The sequence below is a fragment of the Boleophthalmus pectinirostris genome, unplaced genomic scaffold, assembly GCF_026225935.1.
Source record: "Boleophthalmus pectinirostris isolate CB_2022bp ecotype Guang Dong unplaced genomic scaffold, ASM2622593v1 HiC_scaffold_14, whole genome shotgun sequence".
In the NCBI taxonomy this organism is placed as follows: domain Eukaryota; kingdom Metazoa; phylum Chordata; class Actinopteri; order Gobiiformes; family Gobiidae; genus Boleophthalmus; species Boleophthalmus pectinirostris.
The window spans coordinates 13,599,181-13,620,873 of NW_026571047.1; the positions used below are offsets into that span (position 1 = coordinate 13,599,181).

General features: G+C 36.5%; 3 protein-coding genes across 5 annotated transcripts; 1 reads left to right on the plus strand and 2 right to left on the minus strand.

The window, feature by feature from the left end:
- Positions 1-1,513: 1,513 nt before the first annotated feature.
- Positions 1,514-10,183, minus strand: LOC110159544 (integrin alpha-D-like). Of its 2 annotated transcripts, none has more exons than XM_055149875.1 (30): positions 10,025-10,183; positions 9,609-9,711; positions 9,431-9,534; positions 9,276-9,346; positions 9,025-9,139; positions 8,456-8,586; positions 8,158-8,303; positions 7,921-8,071; positions 7,702-7,846; positions 7,539-7,612; positions 7,346-7,466; positions 7,137-7,273; positions 6,910-7,059; positions 6,632-6,841; positions 6,107-6,240; positions 5,591-5,733; positions 5,363-5,517; positions 5,161-5,286; positions 5,006-5,079; positions 4,788-4,929; positions 4,622-4,720; positions 4,469-4,548; positions 4,308-4,394; positions 3,772-3,841; positions 3,608-3,706; positions 3,265-3,345; positions 3,062-3,172; positions 2,510-2,611; positions 2,105-2,215; positions 1,514-2,030 (listed from the first exon to the last, which is right to left on the minus strand). In XM_055149875.1, exons 1-30 carry the CDS (start codon positions 10,047-10,049, stop codon positions 1,932-1,934), a joined length of 3,396 nt encoding a protein of 1,131 aa, XP_055005850.1. In that variant the 5' UTR covers positions 10,050-10,183; the 3' UTR covers positions 1,514-1,931. The 2 variants fall into 2 exon arrangements, with proteins under 2 accessions (XP_055005850.1, XP_055005849.1); XM_055149874.1 differs by having other exon boundaries at positions 3,038-3,172.
- Positions 10,184-11,065: 882 nt separating this feature from the next.
- Positions 11,066-14,514, plus strand: aldoab (aldolase a, fructose-bisphosphate, b). Its single transcript, XM_020924092.2, has 7 exons — positions 11,066-11,208; positions 12,289-12,407; positions 12,550-12,816; positions 12,946-13,106; positions 13,193-13,451; positions 13,865-14,064; positions 14,149-14,514. Exons 2-7 carry the CDS (start codon positions 12,296-12,298, stop codon positions 14,239-14,241), a joined length of 1,092 nt encoding a protein of 363 aa, XP_020779751.1. The 5' UTR covers positions 11,066-11,208; positions 12,289-12,295; the 3' UTR covers positions 14,242-14,514.
- Positions 14,515-17,778: 3,264 nt separating this feature from the next.
- Positions 17,779-20,743, minus strand: zgc:123217 (uncharacterized protein LOC641414 homolog). Of its 2 annotated transcripts, none has more exons than XM_020924213.2 (6): positions 19,693-20,743; positions 19,570-19,587; positions 19,320-19,482; positions 18,736-19,004; positions 18,512-18,660; positions 17,779-18,424 (listed from the first exon to the last, which is right to left on the minus strand). In XM_020924213.2, exons 1-6 carry the CDS (start codon positions 19,733-19,735, stop codon positions 18,110-18,112), a joined length of 957 nt encoding a protein of 318 aa, XP_020779872.1. In that variant the 5' UTR covers positions 19,736-20,743; the 3' UTR covers positions 17,779-18,109. The 2 variants fall into 2 exon arrangements, with proteins under 2 accessions (XP_020779872.1, XP_020779873.1); XM_020924214.2 differs by having other exon boundaries at positions 19,570-19,584; positions 19,693-19,768.
- Positions 20,744-21,693: the final 950 nt, after the last annotated feature.

Sequence of the window (21,693 nt, forward strand, 5' to 3'; positions counted from 1 at the left end):
GCACATTGTACTGAGCTTTATACAGACAAGTACAGCTGGGCCATTTTTTATTTTTAATTTTTTCCCACCGTCTTCACTAAAAATGTTCTGCAAACTACAAAAATTGGTCAAAACTAAAAAGATTGTATTCAGAGATCATATTTATGTAATATATAAAATAATAAATATAATAATAAACAAAATATATAATATTTTAGGAATGAGATAAAACAAATTATTGCATTAAATATGCAGCCCCAACATTTAATTTGACGTTACTAATTTCAAAGCAAAGACTTTTGTCTTTGTGACTGCACTGAGCAGGTTTTCCTGCAATTTTCAATGCAATTTCCAGAGTAAGAAAATGGGAAAAATAAAAAATCCAAACTAATTTATTTGAACTTCAAATTTTATATATAAAATTAGTACATCTTTTGACCAGCCCTATACAAATTGTCATTAATATTTTAGATCACTGTATGAGATTGCATATGGACATTTTTATAATTAATTAGTATGTTTACCCATATCAGCATTCATTGTTGACAATGTTATCTTTTTTGTTGACAATGTTATCTTTTTTGAAAAAGTAATGTTGAGATATATATATATATATATATATATATATATATATATATATATATATATATATATATATATATATATATATATACAGTCCCTGACAAAAGTCTTGTTGCTTATCCATTTTGTAGAAATACTTATTATTTATTATTTTTACATATTTCTACAAAATGGATAAGCGACAAGACTTTTGTCAGGGACTATATATATATATATATATATATATATATATATATATATATATATATATATATATATATATATATATATATATATATATATATATATAATAAACAAATAGTATGTTCCCTTTTCTATTACTTCCTTTTTCAAATACTTCGAAAATAAGGATATATAAAACTATACCTGTATATTTTTAGACAGTAAAGTGTTACACAGCCCACAGTATTAATACAGGAAGTGTGCCTTTCTGCTGCACAGCTGATAAAAGTCATTTTGATACCAGTGATAACAACATTGCTCTGCTCAGACTGTCCTCACCAGTCACTTTCACAGATTACATCAGACCAGCTACCAGCCCTGGATCTACTCCCATATCAGCTCAGATAAGCCTGGCTTCGTCCACTTTGGGAACCAGATCCTGACACTAGTGGTACTTGTCCTGGTCTTCCTTTACAAATAAGTCCATCTCATTAGTGGTCAATGTGAGCACGTAAAACTGTCCGCTCTGACATCCATGTCTTCACCACAACTTCGACTTTCGCTTCATTCATAAAGGAAACTGTGGGAGACATGCCATCTCCTGCTGCAGTGAATACAACAGCTTCGGGGGGGAAACTCAGCTGGAGTGTCTGTTTTGTTGCTTATTGTTACCTCCATATTACTGTCTTTGTAAATCCACTCCACATTGCTGTATCGCTACATTAAACTTAAACATATAAACATTAAACATATCTCTGTGTTAACTGTTCAAAGATCTGATACTGTGTCATTAGTTTGCAAATGTTTTATTTCCAGTCACATGCATATAGATTTTCAGCTTTTTCATAGCTCACTTAAGCTTAAATTAAAATCAATAGTGCATTTTGCACCATATAATTTCCCAATATTTATGTTTGTTAGTTTATAAGGACCTTGCAGGAGCATAAAACATTAAAGAGATCCTTTGCACCATAGCTCTCAGAGCTAATTTCCATCTGCAAACCCTGAGACATATAAAATCATAGCATGTGTTTACTAGGTTATTTAAATGTATAACTGCACAAGTATTTTATTTGCAAAGGAATATTAGGCTACATAGGTTAGTTTTGTTGTAAACATAATAAAAAAGTTAATATACATTTGAATAAATCTGAATTAATTACAGCCCTATTATTGAATATTGTTTATATGTTAGGCTATATTTTATGTTAAGCTGCTGGTTCTTCTGGAGAACCATCGAGAGCCTCTTCCTGCCCTTGAGTCTCATCAGCAATCATCTGTTGGTATTTACTCTTGAAAAATCCAGCCTGTAGAATACATGCAGACAGTGTTGGGCCGAGTAATAGTGTTATTTTCATAATGGCTCCACAGCATGATCTACCTTGTATAAGCCAGCGGTCAGTAACAGCACCAGCACCACTGCTCCCACAGATCCTCCAATGATTTCTTTGGTGAAGTCCACTTCCGTATAGACTTCTACTTCTGCTTCAATCTGTGGAGACATACTTAGTACACATGAATGGAATTTATTTACAAAAATATTACTGTACTCTTTAGAAATATTAGCAGATCAGTTCTAGAGGCTGACACCAAAACCCAGTGGGCTAGTCTGCAGTTTGTTAGGAGGACAAACGTTTCAAACTGATTAAAAAGTCATAACACATCTACATAGTTTATTCAAATTCTAATATATATTTGTGGCTCACATTTATTCTTAAAATAGCTGGTAACGATTGTGAATTACTTCATCTCAATTCTTATATTTTAACAGAAGAGGGCACTGTACCTTGACGGGTTTGTTCTCAGCAGAATAGAAAATAAAGCGGTCTGTATCATACTCCAGAATGGCTGTGCTGATGAGGAGAAACTTGGCAGACTTTAGTCCAATCTGTGGGAGGCAAAAATGTATCATGGCACACTGGCATCTGTCAGGTAATACTGAATGTAAATGTATGTGTTAGACCAGGGGTGGGCAAACTACGGCCCGGGGGCCATATGCGGCCCTTTAAACCTTTTAATCCGGCCCGCCGAACTGGAATAAATTACAATAATAACCTTGTTGATGTTTTATTTTTCATGCATTTCCGGCGTTTCCCAGTAGATGGCGCACTATATATATATATCTGTGTCTGTTAATTTTTGTGTGTTCTGAATCTTTCACGGCAATGTCGTAGCGCTTAGTGCGTTTCCTACATAAGCGTAAATACGAATATAATGTAGCCGAGCTCTTAACATGTCATGTCCTGTGTTCTGTCCGGCCCTTCAGGCAAATTTTAGGACCCTATGTGGCCCGCGAGCCAAAAAGTTTGCCCACCCTTGTGTTAGACAGTGTCAAGACCTGCTCAATCCATCCTGAGCTGAGGTTGGCAGAGATGATGTAGTCTTTACTCTCCATTTGCCCCATGAAGCGAGTACACCTGAAAACCCTGCATTTGGCCACACTGCAGTTCTGTTTGGGTTGATAAAAATAAACACAAATGACAAGATTTCTAATTTTAGTGTTGTCATATTGATTGTGACAGTATTGAAATTGATTCTTACCACCAATTTGTTCTCCTGTATTTGTGCAACAAAATCTGTCACCGTTGGCTCTTCATCCTTGTCTTTTTGACAGTCTGGAATCTTGAAAAAAATATTAAAATCCTTTACAAGCACAGTACAATTGAATGTATGTATTTGCACAAAAAATAAATAAAAAAAATCAAATGCTTATAATTATGTTTATTAGATGAACGAATTCAATAGATAACCCATTACATGACCCTAATATTGTATCAGTAAAGTGATGTTGTAATTACTTAGTTGTCCAGGAGAGGTCCTAGGACCACTGAGAGACAACCTTTTCTACCTTATAAAACTAGTGAATTTCCTTGTCTCCTTTTACCTGCAAAGAGTCAGAGTCTACCCAGATGTCCCTCTTGCCAAGCTTTACTGGAACACGGATCACCACAGAGAAATTCAATGTTCTGATCTCATTTGTAACCTGCAAAAAGAGTATTTAATATTATGAAAAGACATTCACTTATATCACAATCCATTGTACTTTACCTTTATTGACTGATTGACTGGCTTCTGTAGATCATTTTTACCAAACGTAAAATTGGTGTAGCTGTGTGAACTGAAGAGATTTTATGTGAGCAAAAACTCTGAACAATAATTAGGGATGCACAGATCCAGCTCAGTTTCGATACTGAAATCGATACTTTGGCGTTACATGTCTGCCGATATCCTATATTAGCTGACACCAGTGTAGTGACGGAAAATGTTACTTGTTTCCTTAAAACACAGTTAACTTATTACAAAAGAGATCCAACTGTGTTATGTAACTGTCAAATAACTACTGAAGAACTTAATAACAATAAAAGCATTAACATTCTGAGATGTTGTAGGCCAAAATCAGTCTGTAAATAGTCTTATTACAATAAAAAAAAAAAAAGGCCCAACTAGAACACCGGTTTAACTGAAATGATTCAACTGATACCGAATCCAGCAAAATTTTCAGTATCGTCACTGATACTGCACCATCCCAGTATCCATATCAGTGCATCGCTAACAATAATATAGACCTTTTTTGCTAAATGTACCTTCCGATTGTCACTGAAATGCTGTATTTAACATCAATCTCTCTCTTTTTGTATCGCTGGGACAATTGGGATGACTGTACATTGCCACTAAAAAAAAACAAAAAACAAAATGATGAGTGCTTATATAGTTTTGTTCAAGTTGATACTACAGTGAATGGCACCTGGTTGCATTTGCAGTGATAAGAATCCTCCTGTCGAGTTGGCTGTTGGTGTTGAAGCCATATGAGACAACAAAAACCGCCTACAACAATACCAAAGGCAATTGATGGTGCATGCTACACAAGAGAGGGTTTATGAAAAAATAAACCACAAACCTTTGCATTGCTCTTAAAGATAGGCTTATCAATAAAGCATTCGGTCCGTCCTCTTATCAAACTGTCCTTACTGTCCACTGAGTTACAGTCAATTCTCCCCTTAAAGAAATATAACATGGAATAAGAAAGTAGTTGGCAATCAGTGATGATCTGGCAAACTTCTTACTCGAAGTCCAGTGAACTTGCGGTAGGAAAGTCCCGAAGGATATGTCAGGATGACTCTTGTATCATAGGAATTTTCTTCTATATTTTCTAATGACACTGTCACATTGAGCAAATCATCAATGCCTATTCGGACTACAGAAGATCTGTAAAGTCAAAATGGTGATTAAGTAGCTTAAAGAGTAACATTCTGTGAAAAACTATTACATAAAAACTGTATACCTGGTGAAGTTAAAGTCCACTATGAGTCTGTCAATACACGTGTCATCCACCCCACAGTTGATCTCAAACCCCAACTAAAATGAAAATATTTGGATTAAATATATGTTTATTTATTATTTATTATTTATTAATATATCATCTCCCTATCCACCTACATCTTTGTTGACTTTTGTGGGGGACTGTTCAGAGAGACTTGGTTTGAGGTTTTGGGGGGAAGCCAAGCTTTCAAATGTGAACTGCAACTCATTGTAAAGAGGACTGAGAGCATCTTCAGGACATGACTGTAAGTAAAGTGTACTGGACATTAATAAAAACAATACACATTAAAATTTAAGCATATAAATCAACATTTGTAACCTGTATAAAGAATCTGATAATAACACATTCAGGACGGTTCAGTGTAATGGTGAGACTTCCGGTTGCGTCTGGTTGTTTCTCCTTGACGAATGCCCGGTTATTTGGGACAATGCGTGTGGCATCCAAAGTAAAAGTATAATTGATTCTTGCCTGAGCTGAAAAACCACGTATATTCAGTAAATATTCAGTAAATACTGAAAAGAGAATGACTGAAACTTTAACAAGGACCTTGATCTAGTGAAGTGATTTTGGACATAGTGAAGCAGACAGTAGCAGAAGCATCTAGAGGTTTTGAGCAGTCGGGATTCTGAGTTGGGATCAGTTGTGGCATGAAGGAAATTGTAGCATCTACTTTTACAATTGGTTTGGACCTGGGACAGAGTAAATAAAGAAAAATGGTTAATACAACCAAATATGTAGATCAATATAAGGGAATGTCACATGGATGAAGCAAATTAATAGCAATGAGCATAAATGATAAAAGCCTAATATTAAAGCAAGAAAAATTACTACATGACAGAAATATACATTTTATTGTACATTCAGGTGACCTTTTGGATCCAAGGGGAATTTAAAAGACTGAAAACTATTTTGACAGATAATATAAAAGACTAAGTATTATTTTTTGGGAATTGTGACCTGACTAGATAACCTAGTTTAGGTCTAGATCCAGTTCTCAACCTCATATCTTCACCATTCACTCTTATTTGAACAGTATATTACACAGGAAGTGGTTGCACTTACCTGAGAAGGAGAACAGTCCCTTTGGAACCCACCATCAAGTCTGGCAGACCATCACCACTTTGGTCCAATGATGTTGGACTGATGGACATGCCGAAGAAAGTCAAACCAGACTTTACTTCAGACGCAGTAATTCTCTAGAAAAAAAGAAAATACTGTTGACATGGTTTTACTGTTCTACAATTTGTTTCTTTTTGACAATAGAGTTTTATACAAAATAAAACTCTAATTGTCAATGTATATATGTCATATATATATAAATACTTGTTTACAAATAAATCACAGACTTATAAAGAAACTATTACATTCTAACTACTATTATATTATGGTCAAACTATTACATTCAGATTGCCCTAGCAGTATATTCACTACATCCCAGTGAGTGGGATGGAGGTGGGAGTGGGAGGAAATGTGCAAACCAATAATAATAATAGATTGAAAGACTGGATGGAAAGCACCACATTTTAAAAGAGATGATATAATGGCACTAAAGGCTGTTTAGTCAAAGAAATCTTGGATTTCGCTTACCTGTGAATAGGTGGGATTAATCCTCCTAAACCCAGAGCCATGGTAAATATAAATAGTGCCTTGACCACCATTCTCCAAAGGGGCTCCCACAGCTAAATCAGCCAGTTTATCCGAGTTCAGATCTGGTAGTACAGCAAGAGATGACCCAAACCTTCCTTTTTCTGGCACCCCCCTCAGGATTAACGGAGAATCAAAGTGACAATCCACACGCTAATAGAAAAATATTTAATTAATTAATTAATTATACTCTACTTAAAAAAGAATAGATAAGATATTACCGAATCAGTAACGTCACAAACATAGACTCTTCCTTCCCTGTCTTTCTCTCTATACATTGGTGAAGATATCAGCAGCAGGTCAGTGAAGATGTCACCATTGACATCCATTGTACAAAGCTCTGCCCCAAAATATTCACCACTCTGCTGAAGCTATATCAATCACAGTGCCAGCAGCAGGTTAGCAGGTGATCATTGGCCTTTTTTCAGTCTCAACAGTGACTACACACCTGTCTATCCACTGGATCAATCCTCTGCTGAGTGTAAATGCTATGAATATACATTACAATGCCTCTGTGTTGATACCGTGGTGCACCAACAGCTGTAAATGTCCCAGCCACAGTATTTGCAATAGCTATGGAATAACCTGCAACACAATGTGTCAAAACATAGCAGAAATGAAACACATTTGCTCTTTCAACATTTTAGAAAGACTTGCCAAGGTAACTGTCGTTGTCAATGTTTTTAGGCTCATAGAAACTCGTCATGGCACCAGACTGGGTGTACTTCTGTAATCCTCCTTTCCACTCATTAGCACCAACAGCTGTCATTTGAAATCCCTAAGCAAGATAAAACACTCATATTTAAATATATGTTAAAGTTTTGTATACTCACTAAAAGTGGACTGTTACCCCACTAAAAAAGGCTGCAGCAAAGCCCAACTGGGACATTTCCATTTTCAAAGTCTCCCCACCTGTTTGAGTTCCTAAATAAAATGTATTTATAGTTCAAATCTAACACTAAAAATCAAATGAACAAAGTTTTGACCATGAAAAGCATTTAATATACAGTTACCTTCAATAGAGAAGATTTTTTCCTGCAGAGTCTGTCTTATTTTATCAAGAGCATCAAATCCTTCAACTTGAAAGACATGGTCTTTAGATGATGCAATAGTTATAAGCTCATCCTTTGCTGAAGGTTTATTAAATGAATTCCCAACCTACAAGTTTTGACAAAGTGAGATGATGAATAAAACAAAATGTATTTGATTTGAATTCAAGCTTCATATCTTACCCCAATGGCAAATCGAATAATATTTTTTCTGTTTGCTGCCGCACTAGCTCCTGATAAGTCACCTCCATCATTGGACTCTCCATCAGTAATGACAATCAGTACATTATTTGCATTTGGTCGATTACCACTTGATAATGTGAAGACTTCATCTCTGAAATAATTTTATTAAATTTCATATTTGTACAATCATTATAATTTATAATGCAGCAGAAACTGGCATCAGCCACAGTTACTTACACAACTTTCTGTATTGCTGTAGCTGTATAAGTGCCTCCTCTCAGTTGTCGTATATTATTTATTTGTGACTGCCACGACCCTCTGACTTGAAAATTGTTGAAATAATAACTGATATGAAACAAATGTGAAAACTGTATGATGGCAAACTGAAAAAAACAAACAAAAACGTAATCTATATCAATAACCTAATCTATATAATAATAATAACAATACATATATATATATATATATATATATATATATATATATATATATATATATATATATATAATTATTGATGATTAATGATTTATCCCACCCTTGAATCTCTTCCGAGAAATGAGGTGATCACGTTAATGAGAAAGGTCTTCATTTTTGAGAAATCCGCTGGATCTACACTGCCTGAACCATCTAAAAGAAATGCGATGTCGGCTGGTTGGCTCGGGCAATCTGTTAAAAAAAAAAGCTTATTAACAAGTCATATCCTCTACAATCTATAGACATAAGTGAATAATGTGCATGGAGCTCAACAGTTCTTTTGGAAAAATTCAAATATTAAGAAATCAAAGACACTGCGGAGGCTGTTCAGGTATATGGTAACTACAATCTATCACACGGTTGTTTTAAGTCCAAAACGTAAGTTTACAAAAGCAAAATTCTGTGAAATGTTTTAATAACTTAGCGGTTTATAAAGTTTCAAAGACAGATTTTTTGATTATACATCTTGTAGTTATTAGTTATTAGCATATAGCTGATTAGGTTTCAAACTTTTAACATTCATTTCTTTCAAAAGTCTATGGGAAAAATGAATGGGAAATTTACTTGCAGAATCAGGGGCAGTTGGTCACTGTTGATCTCCATAGGGCTATATAATATAAGTCTATGTACCTGCAGTAGACGTAGGCGTGGTTCTTCTGAGATTGTTATTTTGATTAATCTCTAAGCACAGACCGTTGTACATGGTGATGCTCCTGCAATCTTTTGGAATGGTTGGCCCACAAACCTGATAAGAGACATCTTCATCATTAGCGTTCATAATACAATATTTAAATCATTATATAGTTCCCAAAACAGTATTAGTTTAACAATATTACTCAATTACATAATAAATCCAAAAGAGCATGGCTTTAATAATTTACCAGAGAGTTTTCATTGCTGGGGTTAAATGCCATTGCCAATCCAAGAGAGGAGTTATCTGCATAAGGTGGCACTGTGTAAAATGTGGAGATAGTATTAAAGAACAGCTTAGATCATTGTGAAGAGTAAAATGTGATCAAATAATTGGTTCACATACATTCAAGCTGGATTTTGCTGCAGCTCATGCTTGTAGGTGAACACTTATAAATCTGTCCTCTTCTTTGTTGTGAATACTGCTCAAGAGGAGCACTGACCAGCAAGCTGTGAAGACACATGTATAAAACAGACACATTCTCGAGTATTTCTTTTAACACACGTGCATTACTCTCACTTACCCATTTTTTTTTTGAATCACCTTGTGTCCAAATCCTGCCGCAGGGTTACTGAATGATTTCCAAGATACAGGTTCAATGTTAAAACCACTTATACTCTGTAACACTAAAGACAAGTAAAAGTGAATAAAAATATTAGTCAAATGAATAAATATTTACTGTCTGGTTATCTATTGGTCCAAATTTTAAATAACAGGGATAAAGAGAAGCACCCACAGACGGTCTGTCTTAGGTAAATAGATTTACAGGAATTATAATAACAGTGGTGTAAAACTAATATGTAGATGAGCTCATAGAAACAAACTGATCTTTTGAACATAACCCCCCCTCCTTCTGGTTATTGCTTTCCTTTACATTATGAAATTAAACTTAAGTTTGTACCATAGACTGTACATATCTTGCTTTCAAAAATGTCTTACCTGAAAAAATGATTATCAAATACATTGTGCTGATCTCTTTTAAAGTAGTTGATAAAAGTAACAGTTTCACATTACATTTCTGCAGCTCAGACAGTGAAAATGGAAGCAAGATTTCTGGGTTCCACTGCTGAAGGGGCCAGTTTGAGGAACTCTTTTGTAGGTGGAGTTACCAGAACTGCATGGCTGACGTTTGTAGTTTCAAATATACAGGTCAATTTCACCATATAAAGGCACGTTCTACTGAACACATTCTGATCACAATTAATTATATTTAATGCATATTTGACTGCGTATGCTGAATATAGAAATTTTTACAATTAATTAGCATCTTAACGCTTAACTTACTTTACCATTTTTTGTATATATTTTGCATCTTGTTAAAAATAAAGTTTCTGAATCGTCACTCTGGAAATGACAAATGACAAATAAATGTAAAAATAAAAGAAATCATTGTGTTCCCCTTTATATTACTTCCCTTTTTGGAAACCTTGGAAAATGTAGCTATATAAAACCATTTCAAAATGTTTTTAAAAGTTAAAGCTAACGAGACTGTGGGCTAGCCCACAGCATCACACAGGAAGTGGGCCTTTCTGCTGCACTGCTGATAATAGTACATTGGGTCCCATGTATGCGTGATGTTGTTATCAAGTGCTGTTTGAATCTCAAGTTTGCCCTTTTGTAATGAGGAAAGATGGCATGAAAAGGTCACTTAAAGGTCAAAGGTCCATGTTGTGTGGGTCTGGTTCTGGGTTAGATTTCTCAGAGCAAGTTAGTTATTTTGCTCTTTCCTTCTGTGAAAAAAGACATTGCACTCTATAACTTGTATTCTACAGATACTTAGAATGCTTTAAGATGCAACACTCATAGAGAGCCAAACAGGGCTAATAAATCAACTTTGTATAATCTTTCCTACTATTATACTTAACACTTATTCTATTATATTTGTCATTTCCCCTACCACTCTTTGCCCTTTCCTTGGCCGCGGCACTATGCTACTCCAGCCACAGTCTCCCTGAATGTCACAGGCTATCTCTGGTTGCGTCCTGTTCTTTTTATAGCCCGGCAGCTGAAATGTGAGGGGTCACAATGGCAGGATAAATACAAGAGCCAGCAGACTGAAGGGGTGTCGCAGACGAAGGCCTGATCTCCTCTCTATCCTCCCAGCACTGCTTCTATAGCCAAAGGTAAAGCCAATGCATTTCAATAAATAAAATTATTATGTTTGTATGTTTAAAATAGGCATGTTGTGGAGGTAGTAAAATACAAACTGATAAAATTAGCTTGCTTGCTATTTTGACACAAATTGTGGTTGTTATGACAAGACATATGTCTAGAAATGGTTTTGTCTTCATGCTGTTGCTTTATTGCTTTGTTAGTCATGCACAGTTTCCGCTATAGTGTCTATTATTATTGCTGACCATTTTGCAACTGAAAATACTGCCAGTCCAAATTTATGACAACTAATCTGAAGTCTATGACGGTAAAGCTAGGAATGTTATTTTGAATAATTGTTCTTCAATCATGTACTTGAATATGGCCAACTTGTGAAAGTGACAACTTCCAATACCACAATGTTTTCACTTCACACACAGCATCCTACACTAGAGAAAGAGAAATACAGAGTTGCAAAAAACAATGTTGCATGCATTTTACTTAATACATTAGTTAAACAAGAAAATATTGCAGAATGAATTCCAATTTTATTTACTGATAGCCCTACATGTAACTTTAAGTGTTGTAGTTTCAGTTGTCTTATATAAGACATTTTAGCTAAGCCACTGTGCCATTTATATTTAGTCCATGCATCTGCTCATAGTAAAGAGTAGGGGCAGCAGATGGGAGTGAACTGTAGATTTTTAGGCAGTGGGGGGCAGGGGGGCCATGAAGTGACTCTGCAAAAGGTCACGGACAAGGCGTTGGAAATGCAATAGGTCGCTTACATGCCAGTCATGATTTAGGGGGAGGGGCTGAGAACAGACCCCTGTGATGCTCCACATTGTGCCCTAAATTAGCTTGCATGTGGAAGTCTGTCTGCACCAGTTGTCAAGTTACAAAGTAACAGCTGACTTTATGCCGAAACAGGAACATGTCTAATCTTCATGCATATCTTTCATCACTTCCTGTGCAGAGTAACCCACATTGTTTACCACAGCCTCAGAAATCCACATTTTGAACTTTTATTATGTTTTAGTAACCCTGACTTGAACCCTTTTTTGTCAGTGTCTTGGGAAGCTAAACCTTTTTATGCACTCTATTCCATGCAGAGTCAGGATGCCTCACGCATACCCCTTCCTCACTCCTGAGCAGAAGAAGGAGCTTAACGATATCGCTCAAAGGATCGTTGCATCTGGCAAAGGGATCCTTGCTGCGGATGAATCTACTGGTAAATATATTAGTGACATTGTTTATAGCCATCACTAGTAAGTCTAGTCTAGTTAATCGATAAATATCTGTGCTCTTTGGTCTATTGCCATGATGTGTAGTGTACAGTACATTTAGAGGATTTTGCCTGTTGTAATTTATAGGCAGCGTGGCCAAGCGCTTCCAGAGCATCAATGCTGAGAACACAGAGGAGAACAGGAGGCTGTACCGTCAGCTGCTCTTCACTGCCGACGACCGTGTCGACCCCTGCATTGGCGGCGTCATCCTCTTCCATGAGACCATGTACCAGAAAACTGATGATGGCAAGCCCTTCCCCCAGCATCTGAAGGAGAGAGGTTGGGTGGTGGGCATCAAAGTGGACAAAGGTGTTGTCCCTCTGGCAGGAACCAACGGAGAGACAACCACCCAAGGTAAGACATGATTCTGTGACAACACAGAACATATGGGATCAATTTCATCTCACCACCACCAGTTTTATTGACATGAGTACATCCATTATGTGTCACAATGTTTATATTGTTTCATGTTCTTTCTCACAGGTCTCGATGGTCTGTATGAGCGCTGTGCCCAGTACAAGAAGGATGGTGCTGACTTTGCCAAGTGGCGTTGTGTTCTAAAGATTACACCAACTACTCCTTCAAGACTGGCCATCATTGAGAACGCCAATGTCCTGGCCCGCTATGCCAGCATCTGCCAGATGGTAATATAAGGAAATGATAAGACCTTTAATTACTTATCATTATCGATACCTTAAGGCTAATCTGTAATCTTTCTGTTTGACCCTAGCATGGCATTGTTCCCATTGTGGAGCCTGAGATCCTGCCTGACGGTGATCACGACCTGAAGCGTTGCCAGTATGTCACTGAGAAGGTGCTGGCCGCTGTGTACAAGGCCCTGTCTGACCACCACGTCTACCTGGAGGGCACACTCCTCAAGCCCAACATGGTGACAGCTGGACACTCCTGCTCACACAAATACAGCAACCAAGAGATCGCCATGGCAACAGTCACTGCACTGCGCCGCACAGTGCCCCCTGCAGTCCCTGGTGAGAACATCATAAACTTCTACATTTGAGTTCTTTCATTATTTTGTCCCTTTGTTTGAGTACATGTGTTATTATACTTTTTGAGACACATACTAACACCCGACAAATAAAAGTAGAAAATTTTTAGCCAACGTAATAAAATATTATACTATTATAATATTATAGTACATTGCTACAACTTTAGCCACAGCTGTGGGGTAGACAGATGGCTGCCAATCCACACCATCATCCCCTATGACTATCTAGTCACTTAATCACACACCACGCTCATACAAAAAATACTATGCACAAGAATAGACCAAATACCAACTTTATTCTGGGAAGTCTCTCATCCCAGTACTAATCAGGCCCAAGACCAGACAAGTCCTTGAGGTTATATGGCACGCAAGAAATTTATTTTTGTTTTTCTTTAGGCATCACTTTCCTGTCCGGGGGTCAGTCTGAGGAGGAGGCCTCAGTGAACCTCAATGCCATCAACACATGTCCCCTGCACAAGCCCTGGGCCCTGACCTTCTCCTATGGCCGCGCCCTGCAGGCTTCTGCGCTCAAAGCCTGGGGAGGCAAGAAGGAGAACGGAAAGGCCTGTCAGGAGGAGTTTGTGAAGAGAGCTCTGGTGTGTATATTAGCCAATATTTCTGAATCATTTGTTATTTTCCACAATACATTTTTGTTATGTAATATCTCTCCTTTGTCACAGGCTAACAGCCAGGCCTGCCAGGGCAAATATGTTTCCTCTGGATCCAGTGCTGCTGGTGGAGAATCACTCTATGTGGCCAACCACGCTTATTAAACATGGACACTACAGCTTGAATCTCACTCTCACCGTGTAGTCAATATCTCCACAAACATTGCATCAGGCAACATCCACATAACTGTCTAACAACCAAAAAACTGTACTTTTATAACAGAAAGTGAAACTTCCTACAGAAAAAAAGTTCTTCCTCCATTCCCTTTTATTTGTTTGCAGGTGATGTATTTACACATGTTGCACCAGCTATTCCTTGGTACTTTTCCATCAAATATAAAATTTATATTTTCACCAAAGAATAAAGTATTACCTTAACCTGCTTTGTGTTTTATTGTGTTTACTGAAATTAAATCTTGTTCTTAACATAAACTTCATCTTGACTGAAATTCTGTAAAATGTAAACCAATGTGAGAACTATGAGGATCAAATACAGCTCTAAAGACATCAGAGTATGCAATAAATGAATAAATAAATAAATAACTAAGATTGCAGTTGGATATCGTTATCAGGTCAGATTAAGTTAAGACAATTCTACATGTTTGGAATTTGAATATGTGCCCATCCATTGAGCAGTCTTCATTCTGCAGCATTCATTTCTATGTCTATATCTTCTATATCTGTATCTGTATCTATTGTTTTCATTGCAAAAATATGTGTTAAATTTGTGTGGAATTTCATATTGAAAATAGTTTGAATATAGCTTTATACTCAAATAAAAACTGTTCACATTCCCCAAGTAAATGATAACAATGGTCAATTTGGCGATCAGTGTTTCTCCAGAAACTGACATTTCTTGGTTTAATGCACTTTAACACAACCAGAACAACCTTATAGGGTGTGCTCTTGAATGTGTGCTCTTGAGTGAAACTCAATTGTACTTGTACTATGTGCACTTTCACTTCCTTTTCAGAGTGCCAGACTGAGGAAAATTACAAAGAGTATTATTTTAAATAGGGTTCATTCTGGCTTAAAAAGATTTTAGACAAACATTTTTCTAATCAGTTTGAACCATTGTTAATGCCACAGGCCAGGGAGAGCGGTACTTAAATTTATTTTTATGGCAGATCAGTTTTAGTAATTCTCTGTAAGGGTTTCCTCCTGCTGCTCCTACCTTATTCATTTGTGTCACTATTCGAGTGCAGTAAAAAAAAAGTAGTGCACATTTTAGCTGGCTTACTTCATCATGAACATTTTGTATGATCACATTTCTTCTATATTGCTTTTTACTGTAGTACCTTATTAGTTTTCTTTACATTGTAGCCTTTGTATTACCTCTCCTATTTATTTTCACCTTTATTCATTGACACAATTTGTTCATTGTGCATTAATTTATGTATACATCATCATCATCATCATCATCTTTATTCCGGACTCATGGTCCATTTAAAAAAACAGACAAGGACAGTGACAATACAAAACAATAAACACTCATGTTTTTAAAAGACAACCATACCAGTGTCTCCACATGTTGGACTGATACCTTATTGCACTGAATCTCAAATTTGTGAGTGACATTATTATTTCATTGTCTGATTTGTTCAGTCTGCAAATAAAACTGTACATTAAAATTCTTAGTGCAGCTTGCAAAGTGTTCACTCGAGCAGTAACAAACATTTCAGTCGCACTCGTCCATTGTGGCCTCCTCAAAAGCACCCGTAAAGCGTCATTGTAGGCCACCTGCAGTCTTTGCAAACTGGCTTTTTTATAATTAGTCCAGAGGTGAGCTGTGTACAACGGTGTACAATTAGAATTAAAAAATAACAACTTTACATCATTTGTACAAGAACCAAACTTACGCATAAGGGTATTTGCCTGAGCATAGAGCGTCCTACACTGTCTGTACATATCATCATCATCTGTCATGTCCGCAGTGATGATATGCCCGAGATATTTAATTTTTGTTGTAACAGACAACACAACATTTGGCAGGCAAAAGTCAGGAAATCTCATGTGCTTATCTTCTTTGGTCCTACAGACCATGACCATACTCTTGGTTGCATTATACTTTAGATCATGCTCCACACCGTAAGCTGAACAGATGTTAAGTAGCTGCTGGAGACCAGAGGTGCTCGGACTGAAAATAACCAAATCATCTGCGTACATTAAATGATTCACAAAAAGATTTCCAGCCACACAACCTGTTTTAGATGTTCTAAGCTTTGTTGACAATTCATCTAGATACAAATTAAATAAAACTGGGGACAGAATCCCCCCCGTCTGACCCCCTTGCTGACCCTAAATGGGGCAGACACGCTGTTTCCCCATTTAATCTGCATTGTCTGCTCTTCATACCAGTACATCACAAAACGCACAATGTATTTGGGCACACCCTTTTGAATCATCTTCATAAATAGTTTCCGGTGATTCACCCTATCAAATGCTTTGGATGCATCTAAAAAACACATAAAAACTGATGAATTCTGTCTCTTGTATTTAGCAATAATCTCTTTTAGAGCATATACACACATATCTGTGCCCAGCATAGCCTTAAACCCAAACTGGTTGTCTGTAGATTTAATAAATTGTGAAATCCTGTCCAGCAGGATTACTTCAATAATTTTTGACACTATGTTGGCCAAAGCTATAGGTCTGTAATTGTCAGAACTGCCAACATTCCCAATTTTATCTTTAATGACAGGGACTAGCAACACAGTTAACAAAGAGTCAGGTAAAAATCCATGAACAAGAAAAGCTGTAAAACAGATGGAAAGCAGTTTCAATGGGATTTTATGTGTTGATGACATATATTGGGGCCGGAGGACACTGGACAAACTCCTGCTGCTTTTGCCATCTTTGATATTGTAATTATTTTTGAATTTACCATTTATTCTTTGCTCTGTATAAATCCAGTCCCTGGGCACAGTTGCAAAGTAGGAAAAAACTAAGGCACTCAAAAAGTATAAAATAATTAAAAGCCTTTAAAACCACATGGCAGATAAAGTTACAATCATGCTAACACATTTCAGCCCTTCGGCCTTCATCAGGGGAAACTCGAGATGGTTGTCAGAGTGCAGATTTAAAGTAATAGTTGTAGGTCACAGGTTCACAGTGGGCTGGCCTACAGTCCCCTGGTGCATTATGGGACATGTAGGCTGAACAGATTTTAGTTACAAGCTATTCAAGTTCAAATATAATACAAGGTATAAATAGTACAAATTCAAACAACCAATACATAGAAAGATACATAGTATAAATACATAGTATAAGAATATATATATAGTGCAAAAAATTCAAAAGTCCTACAGATATAACTATAATTTCAACAATATATTAGAGGTATTAGATGTAAAACAGGAAGTGATTATTTATTTAAACCTTGTGGTTAAAGGAAGGGGGAGAAATCTAGCTCTCCATTGGGCACAGTTGGTTTTCCTGATCTTTTATCTAATAAAACACTCTTTAATCATCATGATATTGAAGGAAATTTCAAGAAATGTCAGTCTAAAAACAACAGCTTAAACACAATGCTTTCTCTAAATAGCCAGCAGAAGACTCTATAACGCCAGTATGATGTGTGTTGAAACTGGAAATACAATGTGATGATAAACAATACTCATAATAAATGTTTGTTTTTAGGTATTTTAATATGGTTTTAAAGCAGGTGATGGCACATAAAAAGATGTGCAATGACTACAACAAGAATTCAGAGTTCTGTTGAAGTGGTCTGAATACTGCATGCTTCGTATCAGATGCTGAATTATTCCACAGCCGACACTACTATACTATAGTAGTCAGAAGTATAACATAATGCAAGTTAGGAAACAACACAACACTGAATCCAAAAATGCAGGGTTTTTAATCAGGTGAGTATGTTTTGTTATGTCAGCATCAATAATTTATTGGCATTATTATTAATAATAAATAAAACATTAATCATGTATAATCAGCATAAACATTTCTAATTGAAAGCTTAAAGTAACTTTAGAGACAGCAGTAAAATCACTGAGACAAGGGCAGTGAATGACAGCTCTGATGATGGGGCTGTGGTTGTGTTCAAATTTAATACAGGACACACAATGCTGCTGTCTGGGTCAGTGCCATTGGAGGTGAATTTAACAAATGAAACCTTTGTCCCAGCTAATTGACCTGTGATCCAGGATTGAAATTCAGAGATTCTGGTAAAAACTTCTGGGATACCAAGTGCACAGGGGATCCCAAAACTGGCGAGCCCAGCCTGGATAAACTGTGAGCCTTGTTTACACTGCAAAGGCCCACCCGAGTCACCCTGGAGAAATAGAATAAAATAAAAGAATAAACGAAGAATTTTCATAAAACACTGGCAGCTGCAATAAAACACGTTTTGGCGTCAGACCTGGCAGACTCCTTTTCCTAATTCTCCGGCACATAACATGTTGGATGTGATGTTAGAATCTTGAACATAGCTGTAGTAACAAGAACACAGATTGTTTCTAATCACGGGAATTTGCACCTCCTGCAATCTGTCATATCCAACCAAAGGTTCTGCAAAACAAAAAAGAATGTGTGAAGTATGTGTATTCACTTCCAGACACTATTGTCCTACAGTGGAACAAGGACCATCTTTGGAGAGGCGGCCCCAGCCAGTGGCCCAGCATTTGGTGTTGTTGTAGAAGAGGCTGGAGTTGGCTGCGAGGCACACAGGTCTGATGTAGTCAGTGTAAGTGATGGGGTTGCTGAGCTTCATTAGGGCGATGTCATTCTGGAATGTTGTGCTGTTGTAGTCAGGGTGCACAATGATCTGAGACACACTCCGGTTCACTTCATGTGGATTAGAGCCACTTTGGGTTTCCTTCCCAAAATACAGACGATAGTCACTACCTGATGTTCTAGAAACAGGAAAAAAAAATGTGGTTATTAGAAATGTTAATGTCATTTTTATAATAGATCATGATTTTTTTGTAGAAAGGATGTTAGAATTAAATTGTGTAATATTTATACAATATCACTAATGTATTCTCTCAAAGAAATGCATCAACTTAAATTAAATGTACAAATGATTTAACAAAGATGGTCTCTATATATGGCATTTAAAAGGAATTATTTTTTATCATGGTGTCAATTGTAAAATTAAAACTTTTCTCCATAACCTAACTTTAAAATTGCACACTGATAACAATAGTATATTAAAATCAAAAACTTACGAAAGTATACAGTGAGCTGCTGTCAACACCCACTGTGTACTGATGACAGTTCCTCCACAGATGTGAGTCTCTTTATAGTGCATACTGACCTGCCAAGGCCAATGTCCTGCTGTAGCATTCTCACCTCCTACTATCCTCGTGTTCAGAGGAGCCACTCCACAATCTGATCACAGCAAGATAGCCATTCTTGGTCTGTTACTTCATCCAGTTAAATAATTTAAGTAATAAATCATTTATATTTAAAACTTACCCTGGGCTTTTAACTCTGCTGAACATAAGTAAACAAATGAGTTTCGGGTAATGTTAAATATATTTTAGTAAATCTTTTAAATATATGATATTGATAGAAGCAAACAGAGAATCCAAATTTTACCTGTAAGGAAAAGAAGGAACAGCCACAATGTCCATACCGCCATAGTTTATCACTGACAGAAAAGGTTGTGTCATGTCACCTAACTGTGTTATCACATTTGTAGAATACATCCTACTACCACGCCTCCACAAACCAGTTTTTTACAATACTTGGAATAGCGCAAACCAAACCCAAAATAATAAGTATGCTTGTTCAAAACACTCAAACTAAATAAAAACGAAGAAGACAGAAAAAAACATGTTTTATGGTTGAATAAATATAGAATGTATAAACAAGTATTGGGTTTAACATTTGGATTTTTCTTACAGATGATTCCATTAAATATTAAAAGGCACTGAAAATACTTAATAACAATGACTATCCTGCTCCTGTGCCACCCAGGGATCTTCAATAAGCTGGACATCAGATGTGGTGGAAGATACGGAAAAAAATGTTATGTCGATAGCTTTTAAAGATGGAGAATGCAGTATGTATAATTATGCACTGAGCTATGGCTATCTGGGGCCTACAGACACAACACAACAGGAGCATTTTTAAAAGTTTTTTAAGACATTACCCTGATACAATGACTTCCTAAAATTGCCCAAAAAAATTAACTTTACATCTTCAGCGCAGGCCAATATTTAGTTTTGGTCGACCTGCTGCCTAAAAAAACACACAAAGCTTTACATTAACACTTTACTATGAAGAGATAATTGCACAGAAAGCGACTACACTGCTGTTTTATAGGTTTGTGGTAAAAAGGGGTTGTGAGCGAGTTTGTCGTGAATTTAAATTACATAATTTGGGGAAAATAACCTCACATATCAGCCCAAAAATACTAACAGAGCTTATCGGCCATTTGTTTCTCTTAATTCTAAACAATCGGTTTCAGCATCAGCCATGAAAAGACCCATATTGGTTGATCTCTAGAAAAAACTAACAACTCAAACAGAAAAAAACTGTAGATTTTACATGTCAACGTTACGACACAAGTTTGTCAGGTTTTCTGGAATGGAACTATTGAACTTGAGCAACTCTTAACACCCTGCTGTCGTCATAACTTCCTCAAATAAAAAAAAAAAAAAGTTTCGTAATGGCTATTGCTAGGAAATACTATATAATAATAATTCTTTAGGTCACACCTCCAAAGACATTTCCTTACAAAGCTAATGACTGCTGTGGGCATGTGCCTAGAATGTTGTGACTATATATCAACATGGCAACACAGCATCAAGCTTTACCCTAACAGCAAGATTTGTATCATAGAGAACTTATGTTGAGTCTGGAATGTTCTGTTTATACCATCAAGAGCAACACTCTTTTTAGAACAATTGTGTTTGATTGACAGCGATACACATGTTTTTGGACCTATATTTGTCATTCAGCAAATCATGTTTCGCTACACTGCACCGAAGTCTTAAAGTGCAGTAAGTCTTTGAACAGGATCAAAGCAATCATGTGTCAATAATGAAATAAAACAAAACCATTGAAACTGAAGAACAAAGACAAAGCATCAAAAGCAAATTTATCACTAAAATGAATTACTCAATCTATAGGTTAAGTGTGGCTATTAAGGTAAACCTCGAGGCAAGAGAACAAGCCAGACAAAAGCCAATGTTTGATAAATGACTGCCAACAACACAGATAATTGTGCAATCTTCTATGAGAATTTACCTCTTGATCTTGTCATTCAAACCTTTGTCAAAGAACTTAAACAACTAATAGGGTTAATGACCACTCATATTATGACCCTCAAATAAGTCTTAACAAGGCAAATAAGTCTTAACAAGACTTATTTGTTCTGGCTAAAAATTAACTGCAAGCAAAGTAGCCAATCATGGCACTGGATAGATAGAAGGCATTCACATAAACAAAATCCAAACATCTATAGCATTGCTTCACATTTTTTTCAACTAAATGGCAGAGTGCTCTTATAGAAAGAGCTGTAGTCACCCTCACTGTTTGCCCACACTAGCCCAGTGGGATCACTCTGTCCGTTTGTTCATGACAACACTGCAC